The sequence below is a fragment of the Sander lucioperca genome, chromosome 15 (genome assembly GCF_008315115.2).
Source record: "Sander lucioperca isolate FBNREF2018 chromosome 15, SLUC_FBN_1.2, whole genome shotgun sequence".
NCBI lineage: Eukaryota > Metazoa > Chordata > Actinopteri > Perciformes > Percidae > Sander > Sander lucioperca.
In genome coordinates, this window is record NC_050187.1 from 4,206,548 (window position 1) to 4,229,587 (window position 23,040).

Here is a 23,040-nt window from a genome sequence, read left to right on the forward strand (position 1 = left end):
AAGTACATTTACTCCAGTACTGCACTTCAGTCCAAATGTCGAGGTACTTGTACTTTACTTGCAGACTGATGTCATGAAGTGGCGAATGTATGACACGCCAATTCGTATGCCATTAATAGTGTTATCAAGACGCACACTCACTTTTTAGCGTGTTTATCATCAACGCTGTTTGGCCTCCGTTGACTTACATTACCTTGCGATTGCGTGTGAATTGACGCCGTAGCGAGTAGTATGAAAGGTGGAAAATCCTGTCACGTTTCCTAAACCCAACCGTAGCTTTCTTCTCGCGATAACACGCCAAGTAAAACGCTACATTACATCACTTCCAGCAAAGTTCACTGAGAACAATCAGGGCAAAACGGCATCACCCAAATGTTTTAATGTGATATTCTCTGGTCCAGCTCAGCTAAAAAAAGAGCAGAGATAACGTCCGCTGTATACAGCGTAGATATATATATATATATATCTATATAGTATGGATAGCTCCAAATGCGTACAGATAACACGCCACGTGGCTTTAGGAAAGTGGGAATGTATGTTTACGCAAAGTTGAGTCTTTTCTTTTCATGCCACTTTCTACTTCTACTCCGCTACATTTCAGAGAGAAATATTGTACTTTTTACTCCACTACATTCATCTGTTACAGCTTTAGTTACTAGTTACTTTAGTTACTCCACTACATTCATCTGTTACAGCTTTAGTTACTAGTTACTTTACACATTAAGATTCCTGCACACAGAACACATGTAGTTTATAAAATCTGATGTTTGATTCTAAAGTAAACTAGTCAACAATATAACAGCTACAAGTCCAGCTGAGATGATCAGACCATTAAACACACAACTGGTTGGATCCTTCAATACAGGACTTTACTTGTAACATTAAGTAAGAGTAAGAGTAATTTTACATTGTGGTATTAGTACTTCTACTAAAGCAATAAAGGCTCTGAATACTTCTTCCACCGCTGGTAAGGAGATCAGTCTCTCTCTCTCTCTCTCTCTCGCTCTCTCTCTCTCTCCCTCTCTGTCTCTCTCTCTCTCTCTGTCTCCCTCTCTGTCTCTCTGTCTCTCTGTCTCCCTCTCTGTCTCTCTGTCCCTCTCTCTCTCTCTCTCTCTCTCTCTGTCTCCCTCTCTCTCTCTCTCTCTCCCTCTCTGTCTCTCTGTCTCTCTCTCTCTCTATCTGTCTCTCTCTCTCTGTCTCTCTCTCTCTGTCTCTCTCTCTCTGTCTCTCTCTCTCTGTCTGTCTCTCTGTCTCTCTGTCTCCCTCTCTGTCTCTCTGTCCCTCTCTCTCTCTCTCTCTCTCCCTCTCTGTCTCTCTGTCTCTCTCTCTCTCTCTCTGTCTCTCTGTCTCTCTGTCTCTCTCTCTCTGTCTCTCTCTCTCTGTCTCTCTCTCTGTCTCTCTGTCTCCCTCTCTGTCTCTCTGTCTCCCTCTCTGTCTCTCTGTCTCTCTCTCTCCCTCTCTGTCTCTCTCTCTCTCTCCCACTCTCTCTCTCTCTCTCTCTCTCAATTCAATTCGCTTTATTGGCATAAACAAAGAAAACATGTTGTCAAAGCAGTTTACAGAAAATACATATATAGTACATCACATATTAAATCTCTTTCTCTCTCTCTCTCTCTCTCTCTCTCTCTCTCTGTCTCTCTGTCTCTCTCTCTCTCCCTCTCTCTCTCTCTGCCCCCCCCCCCCCTTAACAATAAGTAGCTTAAATTCAGCTTCCAGACCTTTCAGCATTGCTCTCCAGAGTGACATAACACCCGAGGGGTTGTGTGTGTGTTTGAGTAGATGTGTGTGCAGGAGAAAGTGTGTGCTGCAGTGTGTGTGAGTGCCAGCAGATCGTGGGAACATTGATTGCTGCGGGGCAGATCGGCGGTGGGATGCTGGACGGATAATTTCTTCGTCATCATCTCTTAATGAAGAGCACTGAGCTGTGAATCCACAGAGCCACCAGGCCTGTTCGGCACACTGCTGCTGCCATTACAATCTCTGTCAAATGAAGACAATCAAAGAACGTGTCTGAAATAAAACAAGGCTTTTAGGAAATATTACCTCCCAGGTCTTCATTAGATATTAAACACTTGAGAGTTAATTACTTTATTACAGACTCAACAACTACTCACATCATAACACAGATGGGGGATTTGTTGGTTTAAAGATATATATTTTATATATTTTTTTAAAATATTGATATGTATTTATTTCTTATTAATTTTTTATATTTTATTTTTCGTATTCTTTTCTTATTTTTTATTTGAAACCATCCACATGTTATCCATATTTTTTAATATATTTTGTCTTAGTGTACATATTATATATGCCTTTTTAAATTTATTTTAAAATGATTGATATATATTTATTTAATTTTTGTATTTAATTTAATAAATTATATTTTTACATTTTTTTTTTCACCATCCACATTTTCTTTGTCTTAGTGTACATAATATATATATATATTATTATTATTATTATTATTATTATATTTATTTCATATTTAAAAAATGATTGATATGTATTTATTTTATGTATTTATTTAATTCAATTATTTTTATCTATTTTTTTTATTTCAAACCATTCACATTTTATCCATATTTTATTTGTCTTAGTTTACATATATATGGAATATGTTTTTCTATTAATCTATGTGTGTGTACGTGTGTATGTTCCTGTGTGTGTGTGTGTGTGTGTGTGTGTGTGTGTGTGTGTGTGTGTGTGTGTGTGTGTGTGTGTGTGTGTGTATGTGTGTGTGTGTGTGTGTGTTTTATTATTAGTCTCTATATAGACTGACTTCACTGTAGCACTCTGAATTGCATTTTGTCATGTTTGAAAGCTGTTATAAGTAGAAGTATAAATAGAGCCAGCTTGCTAGAGGTTTCGGTTTAAAGATGTAATGTGTAGTTCCTGGCCACATACTCCAAAAAAGTAATGCATGAGCAGCATTTCACCTTGTGCAAGAACTGCATTCATTTACTAACTGCAGCAGAACCACTGTTTAAGACGCAATAAACCTTGCAATGTCTTTAAAAATGTAACTGAGATTCTGCGTTTTAAGGGACTGTTGCAATGGACCGGTCCCCGGGAGTCTAGATTACTCGCTCGGTGGAGCGCAGAGAAAACCGCCCGGCAGCGAGAACGCATATACAGGCGGCGAGGCGAGTGGAAGCAAGACTGGATCCAGGCTCAGCTTAGAGCGGCCCCGCATAAAGCTGCTGTACTCGGCTTTTTCTGGCCAATGGTCGCTCTCTCATCAACAGTGGTAAAAGAAGTCGGTAAAAATCTCCATGCACCAAGTGTTTTGATCTCCAGTAGAAGAACTAATCTCTGTTTAAACTAACACGCCCAAACCGCATATCTCATCATGAGAGGGGGGAAACGCCAGAGCAGGGGGAATGAGAGGGGGAAACGCCAGAGCAGGGGGAATGAGAGGGGGAAACGCCAGAGCAGAGCAGGGGGAATGAGGGGGGGGAACGCCAAGCAGAGCAGGGGGAATGAGGGGGGGATACGCCAGAGCAGGGGAACTGAAGCCGTTATCTCTGCTCTTTTTTTAGCAGCGCTGGACCAGAGAATAGTCAACTAAAAAATTTGGGTGATGCCGTTTTGTCCTGATTGTTCTCAGTGAAGTTTGCTGGAAGTGATGTAATGTAGCGTTGTATGTGAGTGACCTCTGATAGGGAGACTATCTGTCCAATCTGAGTTTTCTGTTGCACGACTAAAACTACTATTGAACGTACACATGTTCCACCAACACGAGTTCCTTCCTGAGACTATTTAGCAGAGGCACCGTGGCTCCGTCCAGTGCTTAGCACCGCCCAAGATGATTGTGATTGGTTTAAAGAAATGGCAATAAACCACAGCATGTTTTTCTCCCTTCTAAAAATGCTGTGTGGACTAGCCAGACCTTCCTCCGCAGCGCTGTGGAGGAAGGTCTGGCAATGAGACTACTAACACACTGAACAAGCATGTCAACTGTCCCGTAAAACACCAATATTGCACAGAGCAGACACACCTAAAGCAGATTCAAAAAACATTGCATATTGGCTGAAAACATTATTCACCAACAGTTTCAGCTTGCCATTTTAACATGAGCAACCAACTTAGAGCTTCACGAAGTTTGGGCATCCAGATTAGCACAAGGCCAGTAGCGGAGATAGCGTGGGTGCTTGGGTGCAGCCGCCCCAGGGCCCCGTGCCAATTAGGGGCCCCTCAAACGCCGCCGATCTTACGTCACTTGACGAGAACGGGGCCCTCGCCAAGTGACACATTGCAGATTATTAGCTGAAAGAAGCAAATTACTGCATATGATCTCACGTTATGATAATCCAGCTCTTCTTATCAAACATATATACAATAGTGCCATGTCAGTTATATAGTGTGGCACTGATTGAGCTCACTTGGCCTGTTCAGCACCATCGCTGTCCATCAGCTGTCTCTGTCCATCAGCTGTCTCTGTCCATCAGCTGTCTCTGTCCATCAGCTGTCTCTGTCCATCAGTTGTCTCTGTCCATCAGCTGTCTCTGTCCGTGGTGCTGAAACATTTTTACTTGACTGGCAAACTATTTTCTTTGTTCATCAGTACAAACTTGTCAAAAAATGTGTTTAATTTAATGTTGTTGGTTACAATTTTAAAATGACTTGGTAGCAATGGGTCCCATGATGAAGCTCCACCCCCACTGTACTGAGAGTCTAGCTCCGCCCCTGCGCAAGGCTGTTAAAATGTGTCCACCGAACAACACCACAGTCTTTCCTAACTTAACTTCTTTTCACAAGTCAATTTTCGGCCTGAAAGCACAGCCGGCAGGGCCGTTCTGCTGACAGTGAATGCTTCACCAACCACTCTGCATCCTCTCCTCTCTGGCTGCGAGTCGAGCCGCTAACAGCGCTAACAGCGCTAACAGCACTAACAACAACCACCAGAGCCCTGTTCTTCATCAGTTAGCATAGCATGTTCTCCTGGTGAGAGGGGAATGAGCTACACTATGCTTCAGAGGATTCCCCACCTTCAGGGATACACACACACACACACACACACACACACACACACAGAGACACATAAACACACATACACACACACACACACAGACACGCACACACTCTCACACACACAGACAGGCACACACACACACACAGACACACACACACGGACACACACACACACACACAGACACACACAGACACACACGGACACACACACACACAGACAGACAGAGACACACACACACACACACACGCCTGTCTGCATGAAGTTCTCTACCAGCAGTAACATCTAGAACATGATTTATACTCAATGCATTCTCATTAAAAGGGTTCATATGATATCGTATGAAATTATGACAAAAGGTGACTGTGAGCCGGGTACAGAGCGCCATGAGGCGACGGTCCTTTCAGAGGCTGTCACAGTTGAGTTTAGCCGACAGAAAGTGAGCAACATGCGGCGACGACAGGACAAAAGGACTAGTTAATATGGTGGGTTGGATTTAAACACTCCTGTGACATGAACACCTGTTTCCTGGGTGAAAGTCTTGTGTTTTCTCCTTAACTTCTTCAGGACATGAACACCTGTTTCCTGGTGAAAGTCTTGTGTTTTCTCCTTAACTTCTTCAGGACATGAACTCTGCTCCCCCCTCTTTAAAGCTCTGGGTTTTAGGAGCCAAACCTTCCCCCCGACCTCCTCCCTACGAGGATCTTCCTGCTCTTATACAGCAGCAGTCAGTGTGCTGCTGACAGTAATAAATATGTGGAATACATACCAAGTACAGAGCTTTATTTTTTAGAGCTATATGCATGAATGGTTCATGAGAAGAGACCTTTAATTGTAAAAAGAAAGGTTGTCTCAACATCATCAGTAGTTTTATCCAGTCACACAGAAATACCACTAAAACTACACAGCAAACATAATGTGTGTGTGTGTGTGTGTGTGTGTGTGTGTCAGGTTCTGCCTTCAGGCGACCAACAATAAGTGGGACAGGAGAGGAAAAGAAAGGAGAAACAAAGGACGAGAGAGAGAGAGAGAGAGAGAGAGAGAGAGAGAGAGAGAGAGAGAGAGAGAGAGAGAGATGAACTGAACACACCAGCCCAGATCCTTCAGTCACAGTTCATCCTCGTTCACCGTCTGAAATGTGACACAGCGACATGTCTGCTGCGTACGTGTAATAACTATATTCAGATCACAGAAAACTGAATAAGGTGTGTTTAAGTGGAGACACTCCAGGTGAATAGAACATATTTTAAATAATAGATATCATCATGAAACTTCCCCTGTTGATTATCGACATTAAGATCATTATTTTTTGTGTTACCAGTTTTCTGAAAAGTTTTTTTAAATATTTAAAGGAACACGCCGACTTATTGGGACTTTGTCTTATTCAGCGTATCCCCCAGAGTTAGATAAGTCTATACATACCCTTCTCATCTCTGTGCTTGTCCTAACTCTGTCTGACGCACCCACCACTAGCCTAGCTTAGCACAGATCCTGGAGGTAACTGGTTCCATCTAGCCTACTGCTCCCAATAAGTGATAAAATAACGCCAACATGTTCCTATTTATATGTTGTGATTTGCAGAGTCACAGCGTGTACAAATAACAAGGACACATGAGAGGCAGCCATCTTCTAACCGTATACATACTGGGAACTATATTCTCAGAAGGCGAAGCACTGCTACTCTGCTACTTGGGAGGAGTGATTTGCTCGCAGCACCTGAGAAGCCCCGTGGTGAGGAGCAGAGAGTTCGCCTGGAAAAATCACATGTAAATAGGAACATTGGTTATTTTGGCACTTATTGGGAGCAGTAGGTTGGTTGGAGCTGGTTACCTCCAGGATCTGTGCTAAGCTAGGCTAGCGGTGGGTGCGTCAGACAGAGTTACAACACGCACAGAGATGAGAAGGGTATGTATGGACTTATCTAACTCTGGGGGATACGGTGAATAAGACAAAGTCCCAATAAGTCGGCGTGTTCCTTTAACAAGTCGTTTTGGTGTCTAAACTTAACTTTGTGTCGGCTAAACTCAACTGTAGCGGCTCCTAAAACCACCGTCCGGTATCCAGTTCACAGTCACCTTTATTTCGGCAAAATTGTAACTGTAAAGACCGCTTAACTGAACTGTCATGTGACCGGTTGGCGGTCGCCTAATTTCATATAGGATATCATGAATAAACTAATGTTTGTGCATAGGTTTGTGTACGACATCGCACAAAACACAGTTTTTTACAGTGTTTTTAGGAATAAAAACCAGGATGATCCTCTGAAATGTGAATCTGTAGGGTCAGAAATAATACATTATATTCGACTGGATGTTAAGTTTTTCTTGTGTTGAAAGCTCTGAATCATAGCTGCACTCCGTCCTTTCTCTGCCTGCCTGATGGATTGCTTCAGTAATTGTAGGCTCCATGTTGACGCATTAAATCCATTTTGAGTTTTTTCTGAAAGGGGAGAGCCGTCTGTTATATTCTTTCTTTGGTTCTTTCATAGCCGAGGCCTCCCGGGGGACGATCAGCCTTTATGCTCCTATGCAGTGAAGCATCAGGCCGCTGCTGAAAAGCAGCAATTATCACCTCAGGCTGGATGCTGCTGCAAAGAGCTCACGTTTCCAGCTCCGTTCAGATCTGTTCGGCTCACTACACTTCACTTCCACTCACTTTAGTTAGCTGGTTTAATCTTTCCTCATTTAAGTTGAGTCTAAACTAAGCAGCAAACTCGTAAAGAGGCAGGTTGGGGGGGTGGATGGGTCAAACAAACACAGGACTTTCACCCAGGAGACTGGGGGTTCATGTCCCGTTTAAAATTAAGAGGAAACAATTTTTTAAAGGTGCTGACACACCAACCTGATTATCAGTCATCTGGCGAGGTAGGTGACTCGAGTCTGTTCGGTGTGTTCCGTGCCGTTGTCAGTCGGAGGGGCAGTCTGCCTTCATTTTGGCCGATTTGACTTGTTGAATTGTACAGTGGGCAGTCAGACTCAATGACCAATCTGATTGGTGGAGTGCTAGCCTTTGACTAGCGAATCAGTGCACAAGAAACCCGGGGAGCCCAAGAGCTGACCACGCCAGTATCTTCTTAGTACTAGCCATTGTATTTTCTTTCGTTCAGCGAGTAATGACAACAACGATCCTTCTTGACTACTATCACCACTCTCTGATGAAAACAATGACTGACGACAGCGTGCTCTGAGTTTACTAGTTCGACAATACAGATCAGCGCCGCCTGCTGTTATGGAGACGCGTTACGGGTTGGTGTGTCAGAGCCGTTAACCTAACCAAACTAGGAACGCTTCACAATGTTAATGACGCGTATAAAACTGGGACCGTTACCTTCTCTGGTTTAGAAATGAGGACGTATTTCCCGCCACCACTAGGCAGGCGCTTAGGCTTCAGAGCTCGAACCTTCTATTGCACCATTTTGATCCTACCAAACGATCACCCGACGTTAGCATCCCATTGACTCCCATTCATTTTGACGTCACTTTGACAGAGAATAACTTTACATCTGAAGAGTTTAAAGACTCTGTTTGTCCATTGTTTATTTCTAAAGAAACACGACAATGTATAAAAGGCTCCATTACCTTGTACCTCACGTTATGGCTCCGTAGCAGACGTTTTTATAAAAATAGGCTAACGATATAACCTATTTAGTAGTAGAAGAATTACCGTATAGTACAGGAGAAGCTCTCAGGCAGTTTGGACTTCCATTAGCTGTTTAAGTTTAATTACTAATGTTAACTATCATTTTAGTGATCAATAATTAGCCTGTGTCTATGTTATCTCCTTACATATACCTACGCTCTCCGTCTCTGCTAGATTGGGAATGATTGAGATTTCTCTTGGCACAGCTACCAGAAGACTTCCAACTTTCAGACAGGTTGCTCACGTCACATCTACGTCTTCAAGCTCAGTTGGAGGCTGCTCAGTAACGCTCAGCCATCACCGGGAAAGATCTTCTAATATCCTTCACTGGTCTCCGTCCAGAGACACGGGACCTGCTGGTCCATTATATATACTGTCTATGGTCATAATGTAACTTTGTTTTATTGTTTTGTTTATATAGCACTGTGCTGACTAGAATTGATATGCAGTTTTGTGTTTTGACCACTGTGTGGAGCATTGAAACAGGAAATGGTAATCAAGGTACAGGTGTGTGGCAAAGGGGAAAGCAAACCGTGACAGCGTGGCGTGCCAGTTGTATAGTTTGATTTGTGTTTAACTGTGAATATGAATGAAACTTAACTCTTGTGTTGTCTTCCCGTAGACCGTGAACTTGTTGTCCTTCCGGGTCAGAATTGTAAATTAACTTTTTTTGGCTCTTTTTCCAACGTTTTTGTCACTTTTTCCGACGTTTTTTTAAATACATGGTCAATAAACATAATTTAGATGACATAATACCTATTTTTCATGAATAACTGTTTAAAAAAACTGAAATTGTGGATTATTTTTGACTAATAGTTAAGATCAGAGGATGTTGAGTGGATCACAGTTTATTTCAAATGCTATAAAAGTGTGTGTGTGTGTGTGTGTGTGTGTGTGTGTGTGTGTGTGTGTGTGTGTGTGTGTGTGTGTGTGTCTCTGTGTCTCTGTGTGTGTCTGTGTGTCTGTGTCTGTGTGTGTGTGTGTGTGTGTGTGTGTGTCTCTGTGTCTCTGTGTGTGTCTGTGTGTGTGTGTGTGTGTGTGTGTGTGTGTCTGTGTGTGTCTGTGGGTGTGTGTGTGTGTGTGTGTGTGTGTCTCTGTGTGTGTGTGTGTGTGTGTGTGTGTGTGTGTGTGTGTGTGTGTGTGTGTGTGTGTGAGTGTGTGTGTGTGTGTGTGTCTGTGTGTGACTGTGTGTGATAAACATAATTTAACATGACAATATCTATTTTTTTTGTTTAAAAAAACTGAAATTGTGGATTATTTTTGACTGATAGTTAAGATCAGAGGATGTTGAGTGGATCACAGTTTATTTCTAATGCTATAAAATACACAATTCAATGAAAGTAATCATTCATTTTACCTGCCAACAATGTTACATGACTTCCATACAACATACATCCACGCATTCATGTTATTTTGGGTCAATTTGGTTCAAAGAAACCCAAAATTCTGATATAAAAATGGGTCAAATTTGACCCGAGGACAACACAAGGATTAACCTGAAATGAAATGACGTACACTGAGTTATACCTGTGCTACGATGAGAAGGCCGTCATTGAATAAATGGGTCACAGCACTCAAAGATATTTAATATATTGGCAGCCCAGAACACGCGTCCGAACAAGTTCTCCCTTTTTCGCACCGTATTGGCCTAATGTAGGTCTGAATAAAAGACTCTACAACTCCTTAAGTCTGATTTATGGTTCTGCAGGGGCTGTGTGTGTGTGTGTGCGTGTGTGTGTGTGTGTGTGTGTGTGTGTGTGTGTGTGTGTGTGTGGTAGAGTGAGTGAGTACTGACTCTAGAGTCATAGTGAGAGAAACAAAGTGTCTCCCCTGTTCTTTCTGACCACGGTGGGAAATCTGGAGCAGGAGAAGTTAACCCTCTCCTTGATTTCATGTTGTTTATGGAGAAGGAGAACCAGGAAATGAGTCGGGGGGGGGGGAATGCAACTCTACCAAGCCACGGCCGAGCGACGTGTAGTTATATTTATTTAAGAAGTGCATGTCAAATAAAAGTGCTGATCTTGGACCTCATGTTTATTTTCCTTCTCCTGTCACTCTCAATGTAACTCAGCCTGGATCACAGCGGTGGCTAAGTGACTAAAATGCAAATGTAATTACTGCCTCAGCCATCTGCAGATATTTCTACATCAGTTTGTGTGCGGAGGAGGAGGAGGATGAAGGAGGAGGAGGAAGGAGGAGGAGGAAGAGGAGGAGGAGTAAGGAGGAGGAGGAAGAGGAAGAGGAAGAGGAAGAGGACGAGGAGGAGGAGGAGGAGGAAGGAGGAGGAGGAGGAGGAGGAGGAGGAGGAGAAAGGAGGAGGAGGAAGAAGGAGGAGGGAGGAAGAGGAGGAGGAGGAAGAGGAGGAGGAAGGAGGAGGAGGAAGAGGAGGAAGGAGGAGGAGTAGGTAGGTTTTGGTTCAGTGGAAAAACATTCTAAGGTTCGGCAGAAACCGAACTACGTCAAAAAGCCCAATATTCAGCCGAATCCGAAGCCGAATCCTGGATTCGGTGCATCCCTGATTAGAGGCACTGGTCCTCAATTATATAACAGATTTTCCTCAAACAATAAATTACAGTCTGGGTTTTGAGTTTTGCAAAAGGGGTTGATGATATTAAATCTAGATGCTGATAAACTTTCAGTTTTTGGTTCTACTTGATCTGAGCACTGCGTTTAACACAATGATCACAAAATGATTTTAAATAGACCACACTGGATTGTCTGGAACTGTTTAAACTACTTAAAGAAACACGCCAATTTATTGGGAATTTAGCTTATTCACCGTAACCCCCAGAGTTAGACAAGTCAATACATACCCTTCTCATCTCCGTGCGTGCTGTAACGCTGTCTGACGGCCCCAGAGGCAGCAGCCCATCACAGTACATGCAGGTGAATGGTTCCAGCAATCCTACTGCTCCCAATAAGTGACAAAATAACGCCAACATGTTCCTATTTACATGTTGTGATTTGTAGAGTCACAGCGTGTACAAATCAAAACGGGAACTATATTCTCAGGCGGAAGAATATAGTACTTGGGCGGAATGATTTGCTTTGCAGCAAGCCTTTCTGAGAATATAGTTCCCAGTTTGTTTACGGTTAGAAGATGGCTGTGTCTCATGTTACGTTGTTTTTTGTACACGCTGTGACTATACAAATCACAACATGTAAATAGGAACATGTTGGCGTTATTCTGTCACTTATTGGGAGCAGTAGGCTAGCTGGAACCATTCACCTGCATGTACTGTGATGGGCTGCCGCCTCTGGGGCCGTCAGACAGCGTTACAGCACCCATGGAGATGAGAAGGGTATGTATGGACTTGTCTAACTCTTGGGGTTACGGTGAATAAGCTAAATTCCCAATAAGTCAGCGTGTTCCTTTAAACTCTTCTCTTTCTGGTTGAGTTAATTTCAATAGCTTCCTCAAAAAAACTTGTGGGGGCTCCTGGGTAGCTCACCTGGGAGAGCGCGTGCCCATATGTAAAGGCTCTGTCTTCGACGCAGCGGCCGCGGGTTTGACTCCAACCTGCGGCCCCATTGCTGTATGTCATTCACCCTCCCTTTCCCCTTTAATGTATTCAGCTGTCCTAATAAAAATGCCCAAAAAATAATCTTAAAAAACAACAATTATAATAACTTGTGAGGTCCCTCAAGGCACAATTTAAGGACCACTACCTTTTAATTTTTGTTACCTCTCTGTGGTTTCATGAGGACACACAGCATCGCTCTCCATGCTTTAAATAATCCAATTAACTAATTTAATTTATAACAAATGTTAAGGAAAATACAGAGGAAGGACATCACTACTACAAAATATTTCTTGTTGAGTCGAAGCAGTGACTGCAACTATTTCAAAATAATGAATAATTCCTCCACCACTGGTTTGTCAGGTTGTTCTCATGAACGATTCGTACACATAGCTACGAAATATAAAGCTCTGTAATTGTTTGTAGTCCACGTATTTATTACTAACAGCAGCACATTGACTGCTGCTGTATAACTGGGGATTTCCACTAAATGCAGAACGTCTGCGTGTCGGCTCCGTGCTCCGCCGTCCGTAAATACCCACCAGGTCCGGATTTGTTCGGGTACGGCTACGGCCATGACTGACAGCTGTAGTCACTAGGACCCACGAGATCTCACGAATTCACGTAGAATAGAACCACAAAACCAACAGTCTGTTTCCATCAAGAGGAGTAGAGGGGAAACTACTCTGAGCTGTGTTTTCAAGGTGTAGTCTAGGGAAATATGATCCGCCGTGAGCACGGTGTTTATTATTTTGAAAATTAACCGGATGTTTTATTTTGTTTCTGTGCTCGACTTCCTGTCCCGCACTATCTGCCGTGTGCTGAATTGCTGCGGAGCTCTCCGGCATCCGTCAAAAATAGAAGCTCTGCGTATCAGCTCCAGAGCGCTGCGGACCGCCAGAGCTGGGACGGAGTAGGGACACAGACGTTCTGTAGTCAGTGAAAATACACACACTGGCCCTCATTTATGAAACGTGCGTACGATCTAAAACAGGCTTGGACGGGCGTACGCCGATTCCTACGCAAAGCAAGGCATTTATCAATTTGAACGTGAGCGTAGGCTGCGATAAAATCTAACGCCTGGTCTGAGTCAGTGTGGACTTGCGGTGCAGTTTAACAGGAGAAGTCATCAGTTGTTCACTTATCAGCAATGGCAGATCTGGCTCTTTTAGAGGACCTCTATGCTCCGGAAACAGTGCACACGTATGCGCACGGGCCACGGTGGAGCGCTCCATCGGATTGATTAAGGGCAGATGGCTCTGTCTTGCATCAGCGGGGGGGGACCCTACTATACATGCCAGAAAAAGTCTGCAACATTGTTTTAGCCTGTGGGGTTCTGGAGCCAGATGACCCGATGCCCAGAGAGCAGTGTCCAGCACAGCCCCAACTGGGGCTATACGAATGAGAAAGGATATTATTCCTCGCTTTTAAAAGGTATAGTTGTTATGTTTAGCAATGATATTCAACACAGGAAACATGACGATGCACAACATTTCTCCCACGCTCTCCCTCACAGCTCACAGTTGCCTGGCTCGATCGGACCGATGAAAAGAAACATTCAGTAAAATAAAAGACACTGCATAAACTCTGCTACTGTGTGTTTATTTAAATATAAGTACACCTACATGTAGGCCTAAGAGATTGCAATATGGGGCGCCCGGATAGCTCAGTTGGTAGAGCGGACGCCCATATGTACAGGTGTACTCCTCGACGCAGCGGCTGCGGGTTCGACTCCTGCGGCCCTTTCCATTCTCCCCCCTCTCTCGCTCTCTCTCTCTCTCCCCTTTCATGTCTTCAGCTGTCCTGTCGAATAAAGGAGGACTATAGCATACGTATGTCAAGGATGTATACGTTAAACTTCAGCTGGAGTCCGATTTACCGCGGCATCACTTTACCGCATCAGTGATCTCTTTCCATTCCACATTCTTTCTACAGCCTTTAATAACAGCTTTCAGGCTGCCAAATCTACACACGTACCTGAGATATCAGGGTTTCAATCTCCACCTCTGAAAAGTGCCAGTTCATAGCCGGATTATGCCATGTCGTAAACTGTAGGGGCGAGGCCTCAAAACCAAGAACATATTGGGGCGTGATATTTAAATTACGATTGTTTCCAGCCGCTGCATTTATCAATGTACGACCATTCGTACGCTCTGATTGGTGTGATATGAACGTTTCATGAATCACACGTGAAGCCTGTCGTAATATCTGCGCTGGTTTCTACGTTAGGTTGATGAGGGCCATTGACTTTGATGGAAACCTATTGACTCCGCAGACGTTCTGCAGCCGGTGGAAATTGGGGGTCAGAGCGCGTAGATCCTCGTAGGGAGGAGGTCGGGGGGGATGTTTTGGCTCCTAAAACACAGGACTTTCAAGCAGGGGAGCAGAGTTCATGTCCTGGAAGAAGTTAAGGAGAAAACACAAGACTTTCACCAGGAAACAGGTGTTCATGTCCCTGAAAAAGTTAAGGAGAAAACACAAGACTTTCACCAGGAAACAGGTGTTCATGTCCTGAAGAAGTTAAGGAGAAAACACAAGACTTTCACCAGGAAACAGGTGTTCATGTCCCTGTAGTGTTTTAGTCCAAACCACCATCTTAAAGAGTCATTTTGGTGTCTAAACTTAACGGTCGTCACCGCATGACGCTAACTTTTTGTCGAACAGATGGATGGAGGGAGAGAGAGAGAGAGAGAGAGAGAGAGAGAGAGAGAGGGAGGGAGGGGGGGAGATGGAGGGAGGGAGAGAGGGTTATAGGAGGACAAGAAGTGCAATTCATCGTGACATTATGCAGAAGTCTGTTTGAAAGGAAAGGAGAGAGAGACAGATTGATGCAGGAAGTATAGATGGCTAGAAGAAGGGATGGAGGGATAAAACAAAGAAAGTTCCTCACAGTCACCTTTTTCTCAGCTAAATTTAACTGTAAAGACAGCTAAACCTGTCATGTGACCAGCCAAAATTTCGTAGGATATCCTACGAATTGTTGTGCAACGTTCATGAGAATGCATTGGGTGTGTACACAAACAGACATGTTAAAAAATGATTTGGTGCCGACTGCGTAAAACATTTTATGCAGTGAACACATGAACCTACAGTGTTTGATAATAAAAATATAGATTTACTTTATGCACAATAGTCAAAGTTTCAATGTAAATAATCAACTTACATCACAGTTTGAATTCCTCCTTATGTAACAGCAATTGTCTTTTATGATGTTTTTGTCACTTACCCAGAAACATAGGAAATAAACTACAGAATCGTCAAAAATTTGTCAAAAACGTAGTTACTCTTTATGTAATAGGAATTGTCTTTTGGAGCAAAAACGTCAACACTCCTCTCAGAGAGCACAGCCTGGCTGAGGCAGAATCCAGCTTTTCATTAAGTTACACGCACGCGCACACGCACACACGCACGCCACACGCACGCCTCACACACACACACACACACACACACACACACACACAGAGTACCACAGCCTGCAGCTGACTGGCCTTCTGTATAAACTGTACAAACATGCCTGCTGCTCGGATGACTCATCGGCTGTTTTAGTGTCTATGAATACACCAGGTGTGTGTGTGTGTGTGTGTGTGTGTGTGTGTGTGTGTGTCCATGTTGGATGAATGAGCGACCTCGCTGAATCATCTTCCTCCTCCACGCGCTCTAATTTGCTCTCATCAACAGAGAAAATCCCTTCTGCTGCTTCTCCTGACTCATTAATTCATAAAGTACAAACGCAAACATTTGGAGAAATTCACTCCCTGTGCGGAAGCCTGAAGAAAGTCCTCTTTACAAATAGATTTCATTTATTTTTTTGTACACGGAGAAGAAAGCGCTGCAAATGGAAATTATGGAACGGATCCCTGCAGAGGTCGACCTTTTCGTTTTTAGGACGATTCAGTCGGACAGAGAGAGCAGTGGAGACCTATAGACCAGAGGAACCTGCGTCCATTAAAGATAATAATTTCTAACAACTGTTTTGGTAGAAAGTCGAGCCAGACCGATATATCGGCGGGCCATTATTAGAGGTGTAAGAAAAAATTTATACACTTTAGTATCGCGATATTTTATTTTGCAATACTGTATCAAATTTCAAAAAGGCAATTTCTTTTTTTTGCGTTCAAAAATATTCATGTAAGACAGTGGTTCTCGTTTATGTTCTGTTTAAAGATGGCACCACTAGTGTCTTTGCCTTACAGTGCCTAACAGTGCCTAACAGTGCCTAGCAGTGCCTAACAATGCCTAACAGTGTCTAACAATGCCTAGCAGGGCCTAACAGTGCCTAGCAGTGCCTAGCAGGGTCTAATCGTGCCCAGCAGTGCCTAGCAGGGCCTAACAGTGCCTAACAGTGCCTAACAGTGCCTAACAGTGTCTAACAGTGCCTAACAGTGCCTAACAGTGCCTAACAGTGTCTAACAGTGCCTAACAGTGTCTAACAGTGCCTAACAGTGTCTAACAGTGCCTAACAGTGTCTAACAGTGCCTAGCAGGGCCTAACAGTGCCTAGCAGTGCCTAACAGTGCCTAACTGTTTGCTAGACGCTAACATCGTAGCTATGGCTGAACTTTGTTCTACTTTAGCATATAAACATTTGCTCACTAAGAACCTGGAACCACAATCCCAAACTGGCAGTTTGATTTTCTCTGTACTGAATTGTAAATTTTGTAAAGTAAACTTCTTTGACTTTAATGCACATCATGTCTTTTTTAAATATTAGTTTTTCTAAAATTATACTTAAAAAAAATCAAAATATATTGCAATATATTGAATCGTGACCCATGTATCGTGATACGTATCGTATCGCCAGATTCTTGCCAATACACAGCCCTAGCCGATATTAGACATTTTCCAAACTATCGGTATCGGCATTTATAACGGCCGATAAATTAATATTTAAAAAATAAAATAAAAACGGACGAAAACCCCTTCAACCATGTTCTGAGTGTTGGTGTTGCGTAGTCTGTCCACCAGAGGGCGCTCTACAACGTCACTGTTGGCGACACGCTTTGATTTTTATTTTTGTTTTTGTTTTTATGTTCAAAGGACTTTAAGTTTCATATCTTAAGTTTGTATTTTTATAAATTTTATTTATCAGAATAATATAAGATATTTTGATGTTCTGTTGTTGCTGCATTATCATATTATTTTAGTGAGGACTCATAAATAACTACAAATAACTAATGTTAGGGAAATCTGTTTATGTTTTGTTACGCGTTTCCGGATTTATTTTTTAAATATACGTATATCGGCCGATATATCGGAATATCGGATTTTTAAATCACCAAATATTTGTATCAATATCAGCCTTAAAAATCCTTTATCAGTCGGGCTCTAGTAGAAAGAAGGAAGTCTAACATCACTGTGATGAGCTGTTGCAGAGACTTGTACCAGATGATGTTTGAGTAATTAAATTTCCTCCTCTGACTGTTTCCTCCTGCTCAGTTTAATAAGTTCAGGTGACATTCATCACCTCTAACGGGATCATCAGCAGTTCATCTCCGCTCAACCTCCGACTCTCATTGGTTAATTAGATTCAGAAACATCCTGACGTCAATCAGCCGTTATTACATTATATGTTATTAAGGCTTTTCTCATGAATCATTCGTACATATTGCTACAAAAAGTTGCATATTGCTCTGTACTTCGTATGTATTCTACATATTTATTACTGTCAGCAGCACATTGACTGCTGCTGTATAAGAGAGTGAAGAGAAACACAGAGCTTTCAAGAGGGGAGCCAAGTTTATGTCCCGGACGTTAAGGAGAAAACACAAGACTTTCACCCAGGAAACAGGTGTTCATGTCCTGAAGAAGTTAAGGAGAAAACACAAGACTTTCACCAGGAAACAGGTGTTCATGTCCTGAAGAAGTTAAGGAGAAAACACAAGACTTTCACCCAGGAAACAGGTGTTCATGTCCCGTGAGTCAGTGTTTCCTCCATGTTGATTTTGTAGTGGCGGCCCACCATGGCAAAATTTCTGCCACCACGGTATCAGAAATAGGGCTGTACAAAAACTGTAGTCGCGGTTGCCTTTTAAATGATCCTGCCGACATAACGCACCCCATTGGCTGCCGCTCACATTGCAATTTAACAACTAGTAGAACTATTCAGAGGTTACTGGACCCGTCCAGTTTAACAAGTAGAACTATTCAGAGGTTACTGGACCCGTCCAGTTTAACAACAAGTAGAACTATTCAGAGGTTACTGGGCCCGTCCAGTTTAACAACTAGTAGAACTATTCAGAGGTTACTGGGCCCGTCCAGTTTAACAACAAGTAGAACTATTCAGAGGTTATTGGGCCCGTCCAGTTTAACAACAAGTAGAACTATTCAGAGGTTACTGGGCCCGTCCAGTTTAACAACAAGTAGAACTATTCAGAGGTTACTGGACCCGTCCAGTTTAACAACAAGTAGAACTATTCAGAGGTTACTGGGCCCGTCCAGTTTAACTCCACATACTGTTGTGTTGATGGAGTTTATTGTCAAAACGTTCGCTTTCTTCTGAGTCGACTATTAAACCAACAGCTTCACCAAAAACGTCACTGCGGTGGGTCCGTTCCAAGTGTAGGTTGTTCGGCCAGACCTGCCCCCACTGCAAAAACATATCCTAAAGGAAACACTGCATGAGTACTACTTAAGGGGACACCAAACCACAATCTTTTTTCTAATCTTAACTAGTCGCTTTGGTGTCTAAACTTAACTGTCATCGCTGCATGACGTTCACCTTTTGTAGATTAAACTTAACTGTAACGGCCGCTGAATCCCCCATCGTCTCACGGTGCTCTGTACCCGGCTCACAGTCACCTTTTACTCAGCTAAACTTAAATGTCATGTGACCGGCTATCATACGAATTGTTGTGCATGAGTTTTCCTTCCCTCTAGCGCTACCCTCAGGACAAACTCTACATACTTAAATCATCAAGCAACGCATTTTCATGAACAGGTTTGTGTGATATTGTACGAAAACTTATGCACAACAACTCGAACTCGACATCCTACAAAATTACCACCACTGGCCGGTCACATTACAGTTAAAGACTTTCCTCCCCTGAAAAACGGCCACATAAGATGTTTGTTCAAGACGCAGTTACAACCTATATATATATATATATATATATATATATATATACATTTCTAGTGGCAGCGCCCTCTAGTGGCCGTAGTTGTTCTGACGGGAGCAAAGCAGGAAGTAAAACATGAAAAATAAAGTCTCTTTCAGTGCTGTAAACAGATGTAGGGTCCTATCTTGCACCCGGCTCAGCGCAGCGCAAAGCCCGACGCAAGTGTCTTTGCTAGTTTAAGACCGACTCAGTTGTCAGTTTCCCGTCCAGCGCCCACGTCGTTTAAATAACAAATGTAGCTGCGCCCATCTGTGGCCCATGGGCGTGCTGGTCTTACAGGGAGGTGTGTTCAGGTGCATTCTGGGAGTATTACTATCTTGAGGCAGCGGAAGTGATCGCGCCATTGACCAACAAAAACCTGGTCTAAAGTCAATAATGCAGCATTTCATTGTTATTTTAACAGAGCATTAGTAAAATGCTCCTAGGCTCGTGCACAGCGCACACACACTATGCTTGTTACACACACAGGGACGCACAGCAGCACACACACATGCAGAAGATTACAAATAAAAATATTACGGTGCAAATCCTCCATCATAACAGCAATGCTCCAAGGTCCAAACGCTCCTGGCTTTTAAAGGGAATGGGAGATGATCTCTGATTGGTTGATTGCATGTTACGCCCAAAACACACCTCTGATTAATGAAGACACTAAGTACAACCCTTTAGAACCATGCGCCCGGCACACCGACCCTTTTTTCCGCCGTCAAACTAGCAAAAGTGGATTTGGACACGCCCTAAACGCACCAGGCGCTTCACGCCGTGCACTTAGACCGTTACAATAGGGCCCTGAGTGTCTCTGATTGTTGTGCGGCAGTCTTACCTGATGATGTCGTCGTTGTGTCCCAGGTAAAACCTCTGGCTGTGCTCTCTGGTGTTGTAAACAACGCCCACCCCGGCCACGAAGTACACCACCTCCTTCCCGGCCGTGTAGTACAGGTTATTGCGGCACTGGTGGCCCCGGTACCCGTACACCCAGTCCAGCCTGAGCCGGCAGCCCGGGGCGCTCCGGTCTGACATGCTCACTCATCTGACGGGACACCGTGTCCGCCGGCCGCTGGTTCACTCCTGCTTCTTCTTCCCGTTTAAGATCCTCCAAAACACAGCAGACAAACAGGAGATTTATTATCGATTCGCTGATATTAATCAACAGGACAGCTGAAGATGTGAAAGGGGAAATGACATGCAGCAAAGGGACACAGGTAGGAGCTGAACCTGCGACCGCTGCAACAAGGACTGAGCCTTTGTATATGGGGCGCACACTTTACCAGGTGAGCTATCCAGGTGCCCCAGTGAAACGTTATTGTTTTTTAAACTTTTAGACATCTCACGAATCTTTGATTTTGTTGTATAAAAGTAGACATGATATTTTAAATGAAAACGGTAATTGTTATCGTCAACATTTGTATCGTGGTTTACCGTTACACCGGTAATCGTTACATACCTAATACATATATACATATATATATATATATATATATATATATATATATATATATACACAAACATGCATATATATACATACATACATACATACATACATATATACGTGTATATACACTCACCTAAAGGATTATTAGGCACACCTGTAAGATTTCTCATTAATGCAATTATCTAATCAACCAATCACATGGCAGCTGCTTCAATGCATTTAGGGGTGTGGTCCAGGTCAAGACAATCTCCTGAACTCCAAACTGAATGTCAGAATGGGAAAGAAAGGTGATCTAAGCAACTCTGAGCGTGGCATGGTTGTTGGTGCCAGACGGGCTGGTCTGAGTATTTCACAATCTGCTCAGTTACTGGACACACAACCATTTCTAGGGTTTACAAAGATGGTCTGAAAAAGGAAAAACATCCAGTATGCGGCAGTCCTGGGGGGTGCAAACATGCCGTGTTGATGCTAGAGGTCAGAGGAGAATGGGCCGACTGATTCCAGCTGATAGAAGATCAACTTTGACTCAAATAACCACTCGTTACAACCGAGGTATGCAGCCAAGCATTTGTGAAGCCACAACACGCACAACCTTGAGGCGGATGGGCTACACCAGCAGAAGACCCCACCGGGTAACACTCATCTCCACTAAAAATAGGAAAATGAGGCTACAGTTTGCACAAGCTCACCAAAATTGGACAGTTGAAGACTGGAAAAATGTTGCCTGGTCTGATGAGTCTCGATTTCTGTTGAGACATTCAGATGGTAGAGTCAGAATTTGGCGTAAACAGAATGAGAACATGGATCCGTCATGCCTTGTTACCACTGGGCAGGCTGCTGGTGGTGGTGTAATGGTGTGGGGGATGTTTTCTTGGCACACTTTAGGCCCCTTAGTACCAATCGGACATCGTTTAAATGCCACAGCCTACCTGAGCATTGTTTCTGACCATGCCCATCCCTTTATGACCACCATGTACCCATCCTCTGATGGCTACTTCCAGCAGGATAATGCACCATGTCACAAAGCTCAAATCATGTCAAATTGGTTTCTTGAACATGACAATGAGTTCACCGTACTAAAATGGCCCCCACAGTCACCAGATCTCAACCCAATAGAACATCTTTGGGATGTGGTGGAACGGGAGCTTCGTGCCCTGGATGTGAAATCCCACAAATCTCCATCAACTGCAGGATGCTATCCTCTCAATATGGGCCAACAGTTCTAGAGAATGCTTCCAGCACCTTGTTGAATCAATGCCACCAAGAATTAAGGCAGTTCTGAAGGCGAAAGGGGGTCAAACACGCTATTAGTAGGGTGTTCCTAATAATCCTTTAGGTGAGTGTATATACACATATATATATATATACATAGATACATATATACACAAACATACATATATACATACATATATACGTGTATATATACACACATATATATATATATACATACATACATATATATAAATACACATACATACATATATACGTGTATATATATATACACATACATACATATATATATATACGTACATATATATATATATATATATATACACAAACATACATATATACATACATACATATATACGTGTATATATACACATATATATATATATACATACATACATATATATATAAATACACAAACATACATATATACGTGTATATATATATACACATACATACATATATATATAGTACATACATATATATATATATATATATGTATATATGTGGGGTTAAGGGAAAAATCGATACAGCGTAGTATCATTATTATTTTTTTATTGACAGGACAGCTGGAATACAGGAATGGGGAGAGGGTGGGGGGGGGATGACACGCAGCAAAGGGCAGTGGATAGGAATCGAACCCACGGCCGCTGACAAGGACTCAGCTTATGTGGAGCGTACACTCTACTGGGTGAGCTAGAGGTCGCCCCAGAAATATATCTTTTTAGATGAAACAAATGTTGACAAAGTTTTTCTTTTGGGGGGGGGGGGCTATAATTTCAAATTGGATTAAAAGGTTGCAACATATTGCAGAATATCTCGATATGTTTAATATCGCAATGATATTGAATTAATCCCCCACCCCCCTTAATATCGATACTGGTACGTTCGTATTCAAAGAGGAGGATAACTGAAACACACACACACACACACACACACACACATACACACACATATACACACACACACACACACACACACACACACACACACACACAGAGACACATAAACGTGTAGTTCTTGTGTGTAGGTGTTGTGTTTTTTCAGTACTTACGGATTATTTGCCATCTCTGATCATATCCGGAGTATTTCCAGTTATTGCATCTCTGAGCAGCAGCTTCACTCTCTTCACGGTTAC

General features: G+C 42.9%; 1 protein-coding gene across 4 annotated transcripts in view; it reads right to left on the reverse strand.

Annotated features, from left to right (window-relative positions):
* LOC116056232 (echinoderm microtubule-associated protein-like 6) overlaps positions 1-23,040 on the reverse strand; it is a 134,183-nt gene extending 111,143 nt beyond the window's left edge. For 3 of the 4 annotated variants that reach the window (XM_035992016.1, XM_035992013.1, XM_035992015.1), the window contains exon 1: positions 20,067-20,263. In XM_035992016.1, coding sequence (XP_035847909.1) covers positions 20,067-20,263 — 197 coding nt within the window. Of the gene's footprint in view, positions 1-20,066; positions 20,337-22,956 lie in introns of those variants that run through there. The other variant, XM_031308389.2, reaches the window with a different exon arrangement.